We start from the raw sequence: 5,982 nt of genomic DNA, 5'->3' as shown, positions 1-5,982 counted from the left end.
CCCACAGACGAACCAACTCTTCCTCCTTGATTTGAAAGAAAACCTCACAGTGCATGTCTAGATGCCCTATGAGTCCGCAAATGAAACAGAATGTAGGTAGCTTCTCAAACCTGAATTTCACAGTCTCCCAGTCTCCTCCTTCTCTTCTCACTTTCTTCTCCCTCTGAAGTGGCTTGCGAATATCTATACGAACTCTTTTTCTCATGTAATTCTGTTCCTGGGACCATTTGTTCTTGGAATAATATGCAACGAACTCACCCACAAAGTTTCTGAGTGCTTGGGCAACAGTTTCAGAAGAAAGCCCCTGAGGGAGGCCATTAGCTTGTACCCAGAACAACGCATGAGTTAATGAAGTTTCAGCTGGCAGCTCCCCTTTTTTCAGTTCGTGCAGCATCAGCAGGTTATTATCGAACGTCCACAGGCTGTTCTCAAGAACCCATTTCAAATCATATGCGTGGTAGAATCTAAATAGCATGAGCCTCCCACCAACTTCAGTGATCGTAAGGCCTCTACCAGGTCTCCAAAGGCTGGCCATTCAGTGTTCAAAAATCTCGAAGTTAAAATTACGGTCTGTGATCAGAGACCCGACCAAGCACAGATTAAATTCAATATCCTGCGTACCTTCTCCTTCGACGCCGAATTCGAATCCATCATCAACGATGGTGAGCTGCTTCATCTGCGATTCCATTGTGAGGGGATTGAGGATTTAGGTGAACGGTCAGGCCAGGAGGGAGGGGCGGAGCTGGCGGTAAACCAAGGGCAGCCGTCGGTGATGGAATCCGAAGCCCTAATCAGCGGTCACGACAAGGAATTTGATAATTCTTAGAACTCTCAACAGGAGTAGGACTCTCAACAAGAGTAGCGGCCAATGTGTCATACTAGATTTTATTAACCATAAAATAAATTAAGCACTTGATTCCAATTGCTCGTGTTCGATTATGTCGGTTCTTAGAAAGTTGAAACTCAATTGGATCGAATCCCACATATTTAAATAGAAGTTCTTCCAACTAAAGTTTGTTATATTTTATGAAAATAAATCTATAAATTTTAACAACAAAATTTAATTTAATTTTGTTATAAAATATTAAATTTTTTGTTCAGGCTCCTTTGGCATAGAAAATGATTAAGAATTCTATATTTTTTTTTTCTAAATATCATTATACTTACACCTGTTTACGGGTCCGGATACCCACCCGCCCCGACTAGGCATGTGTCTTTGGTCGGGTTTAGATAATGAAAATTGATCTTAGATCCAGACCGATCCAAGCCCATTAAAGTCCGTCTGTTTTTTAAACGGCTTTGGGATTGATACAAATAGCACGGATTGGTCCAGTCTGGCCCGTCTATTAATATTAATTAACAAATCTATATATTTATATATTAAATATTTATTTTTAAAGATAAATATTTATTTTTTATAATTAAAAATTATGCTTATATTTTTAGGTGTGTTTATATGGGTTGAGTTTGACATTTAATTTTTAAATCCAAACTCAGTATGATTCGAGCCTGTTTAAATTAATAGCAGATTAAGCTGGACTTGAACTAACCATTTTTATATAAAAATCCATTGGACCAGGTGATTGACAAATCTATAAGAGCATCTCTAAAAGCCTCCTAAGTTAAAATTTGAGGAGAAAGAATAAAAATTCAGCTCCAATAGTCTCTTAGCGGCTCCTCAAATCACTAAGAGCCCATCAATTCTCTCTATTACTAGAGAACATCTCTCCACCTCTTAGTGCCTCCTAACTCATTTTTTTTTATTAAGAGTTAAGGTGCAAAAATACCCCTAACATTTTGGGTCAGGAGCAATTTTACCCCTACCGTCTAAAATGGTGCAGTTTTACCCTTAACGTTTGTAGCCGCGAAAAATTTTATCCCTAACGTTGATAATTTGGATCAATTTCAGACACTATTATAAAATATAGATATTTTTGTTCCTTATTTCCATCAATTGCAATCAATTCATTCTAAAAAAAAGTTTCATGTTTTTTGTAATTTAATAATAGAATTGGAGATTAATATTTTTAAATTCGGTTAACTTTTTGGTTTTTTTTTGTCTAATTCATACAAAAGACAATATATATATTTTTTTATTTTTTTCATATCCCAGCATATGTTTGTGATTTGTTACTAATAAAATGACGCATGTGTAAAGTGTAGATGACAAGATTCATGACCGAAAAAACAGTTTGATGAATTATTTCTCAAATTGACCCAATTTATCAATGTTAGGGGTATGATTGCTCTTAGCCTTCAACGTTGGGGTAAAATTGCACCATTTTAAATGTTAGGGGTAAAATTACTCGTGACCCAAAACGTTAGGGGTATTTTTGCACCTTAATCCTTTTATTAATAATTTATTATTAAATAGTCTCTCTCCTTTCATTATTGATAAATATCACAATAATTAATAATTTTAATGATAAAATAATAAATAAGGAGTGAATATAAGAAATATTGTTGAGATGATATGTCTTAATACTCGTAAATTACTAAGATTCAATTATTTATATTATTTTTAGGGGTGTCTTGCATGAGATTTTTTTATAATACGAATGCATATTGTCCAATCCAAATAATATAAGTTATTCGGAACCCAAAAATGCATTTCCCTCCATAAGTTCCCGCCAATTGCCAATTATGTATGTACCCTCACGTCCATCAATCTCCCAATCAGTTCTCAGTTCAGCGTTTCTCTTTCTCCAGGCCATCAATTTTCCTTCGGTAATACTTACTTCTCTCTCACTTCCATTTTCTGTAATTGCTATGCTTCCATATTTTTTATGTTATTTTCCTGATTTTTCATTCATTGTGTTACTGAATCATAGAAGTTTGATAAGATTAAACACCTGCTTCATCAGATTTTAGGTTTGAATCTCTTAAATCGGCTATGAATGGCTGGACCAGCAAAATTATAGAAATCAATCGCTAAATCGTCAGATGAATTCATTTACTTGCAAAATATATCGATCAAATAGATATTTAATTTCAGTTTGCTCATACACTCATTTCCACTGTCTCAGTATTATGAAAAGAAGAAGGAATTCAACAGCAAAGAGAAATAGGAATGAAGCGGATTATTCAGGTCCTTCGTTTTCTGATCTGCCAAATACCGTTTTGGTAAATATTCTACTTAGGCTCCCTATAAAGAGGATTTTTGTATGCAAATGTGTATGCAAAACATTGTATGATCTAATTTCAGATCCTGAGTTTGCAAAGCTCCATTTCGATCAATCTGAGGTATATCCTCTACTTCGAACCTCAGGTTTTACATTACTGTCAAGAATGCTTTATCTTGTGCAGCCAGAGCAAAATGATTTTGAGCACAAGATCGACATGTCTTATGATACCTCATCTATTAAGATTAAACTTGACTCAAAATTGAAACTCCCACTGCGCAACATCAAAATGATAGATAAAGAAGCGGTAGGGGGTGAAAATTGCTTGAAGTTGAATATGAGGAATCACAAGTATAAGATAGTTAATTCATGTAACGGCTTGCTTTGTTTGTCCAATCCATCTGATAATGACCCTGTTATAGTTTGCAATCCGGTTACTGGTGAGTTTATTAATCTTCCAGAGGTTAGGACAGTTAAGGATCTTGACATCCCTGTTGAATGTGGTTTCGGTTTTAGTCCCGTGACTAACCAATATAAGGTGATAAGAATGTTTACGCATTGGACTGAACATGGAAAAGTTATGGTGGCTGAAGTACATGTTCTTGGTACAGAAACATGGAAAGACCTTCCCTTTTTTCCCAAGTCAACACGGAAATTGTTCCCTACTTATTTTAATGGGTGTGTTTATTGGATTTCTTCTGGACCATGTTCTATAATTTCTTTTGACATTGAGAAAGAATTTTTTAAGTCAAGTACAGCACCACCATTGGAGGAGAAATATGATATAGTTTCAATAGTGAGCATGGGAGTATTAAGTGGGAAACTCTGCATAACTGGGGCTTTGGACTGTGATCATATGGATGTTTGGACAATGGAGGATCGTGGTGGTAAAAAGGTTTGGTCTAAAATGCTCTCCATTAACCTGGATGGTGATAGATGGCCTCGTGGCTCATATCAACCTATAAAGTACCTGAATAATGGGGCGTTATTGATGTTTAATTCTCATAAACATGCTTTTATTATATATGATGAGCCATACAAATGTGGATTTAGATATTTGAAGGTCCGTGGAATGGAATCAAAAGTGGAAGCAATTTCTCATATTCCAACCTTTGTTTCACTCAAACATGCTTTATCAGGGCATAATGTGCCTGTTCTTAATGTCAAGTCAAGGTATTTCTCTTATATTTTGCTACTTCATCCTTTGCTTGATCTCAATGCTTTACAATTTTTTCTATTTGTTGCTGCTAATGATTCAATCGTGAATGAGAATTTTCAATTCAGCATATTACAATGGAGCTTCTAATAATTAATGGCCAGGAAGTTTGCAAATGAATTCTTAGTGAAATTTCTCGTCTACTTTAAATTTTTTGCATTGTTTGTGGGAGCATCTAATAGAGAAAATGCTAAGAGGAATGAAGGTTAATTTGGGAACTAGAGGGATACATGGTTTGGAGCATGGTGAAAGAGAGAGAGAGTTTATATATCATCTATTGCTAAAGAAAATGTTTATCATACTAGAGTATATGTTGAAAACGAATGTTGTTGTTGGAGATAATAATTGTGGTGGTGATGAAAATGGACTATGAAGACTTTAGTCTTGATGATTAGTAGTTGATTATTTCTTAGTTATTATGAATAACTGTATATGATTATTTGTGGCATTAAAAATGTTAATTGTTGTAATTTATAGAACTAACCTTCATTTCTATTAGCATATTCTCTATAAAGAATCAGTTCTCATATGTAGCATTTCTGTGTTTCGTGTGCATTTTCATTTCTATTAGTTTATGAAGGTTATGTTTTAGAAATAACATTTCCCGTGTCCATTTCCGTGTCCATGCCTGTTTCCATGTCTGTGTCCATGCAGCAAGGTTATGAACCATTTTATGAATTCGTTGAGCAGGTGCGGAGAGCTGAAGCTGCACAAAGAGAAGAAAGGTATTTCCATAGTTCAAGAAATTAGGGAACTGGAGACTGGTTCTGAAGATAGTGAACTGTATGAGGATGATTCTGAAGGCATGTATCTGTAGTTTCATTTTGAATAGCTTACCTTACGAGATAGACTTCATTCAGCAGAGGTAAATGTTATGTTGCTCTAAAGTTAACATCTGCTAAACTATTTATAATCATTTTGTCAACTACAAACAAGATATCAACTATGTAGTTGTAGCTATATTTTGCCATTCTAGATATCAACTTAGGAGTTCAAAGTGATGTGGTATCTTTGCTAACTTAATTCTGAATGTCAACTTTAGAATCCATTTTGCCCCACAAATACAATTCAAAATGTGATCAAAGTTAAATGTCAATTTAAATCTGTGTCGAAATAGCTAAAACTAGCACGGTAAGTCCAATTTAATTTGGATTAAAGCATTATTTGCTCATGGATCTATCTAAAATATTGGTCTTTCCTCCTGATCTATTACTTGAAAACATTTATCTCATGGTCTATCTATAATGCTGATCAAGTTGAGATTTGTCCCCTGCTTGGAAGCTCGGGGGTGATTGATACATTCCAGGAACTTCGAAGCAAGGGAAAATGTCAGCTTGATAATATTTGTCCACTGCTTCCAACGTCAAATAAACTTGGATGGAATCAAAAATGCTTAAAGTTAAGTAAAGATAATTTCTTAAAGTTAAGTCAAGATAATTTCTTAAAGTTCTGCTACTTAATGCTTGAATTGTTATGAATATTTTCATAATACAGTTCCTTCTTTTCTTCTTTATTTGTTTGCAAGCTTCCCTATTTATTAAAGTAACACTTTCTAACATGGTTATTAAAGGCGTTCCTTAGATGTAAAAGGCTCTAGACATTTCGTATGACTAGAGCCTAGTGTCTTATTTTAAACCTTTCTCT

The 5,982-nt window shown here is 34.7% G+C and overlaps 1 protein-coding gene across 1 annotated transcript; it reads left to right on the top strand.

Annotated features, from left to right (window-relative positions):
- The first annotated feature begins 2,606 nt into the window (after window positions 1-2,606).
- LOC136227374 (F-box/kelch-repeat protein At3g06240-like) lies at window positions 2,607-5,334 on the top strand. Its single transcript, XM_066016019.1, has 3 exons — window positions 2,607-2,727; window positions 3,027-4,295; window positions 5,029-5,334. Exons 1-3 carry the CDS (start codon window positions 2,648-2,650, stop codon window positions 5,153-5,155), a joined length of 1,476 nt encoding a protein of 491 aa, XP_065872091.1. The 5' UTR covers window positions 2,607-2,647; the 3' UTR covers window positions 5,156-5,334.
- The last annotated feature ends 648 nt before the right edge of the window (window positions 5,335-5,982 follow it).

Source organism: Euphorbia lathyris, chromosome 4 (genome assembly GCF_963576675.1).
Source record: "Euphorbia lathyris chromosome 4, ddEupLath1.1, whole genome shotgun sequence".
Classification (NCBI taxonomy): domain Eukaryota; kingdom Viridiplantae; phylum Streptophyta; class Magnoliopsida; order Malpighiales; family Euphorbiaceae; genus Euphorbia; species Euphorbia lathyris.
This window is presented reverse-complemented; position numbering and strand designations above follow the sequence as displayed.

Excerpts from the sequence above, each read along its gene's own strand:
- LOC136227374 (XM_066016019.1), top strand. The coding sequence starts at position 2,648 with ATGTACCCTCACGTCCATCAATCTCCCAATCAGTTCTCAGTTCAGCGT. Across the intron at positions 2,728-3,026 it reads AGGCCATCAATTTTCCTTCG|TATTATGAAAAGAAGAAGGA; the intron begins GTAATACTTACT and ends CCACTGTCTCAG. Across the intron at positions 4,296-5,028 it reads GTTCTTAATGTCAAGTCAAG|GTGCGGAGAGCTGAAGCTGC; the intron begins GTATTTCTCTTA and ends TTCGTTGAGCAG.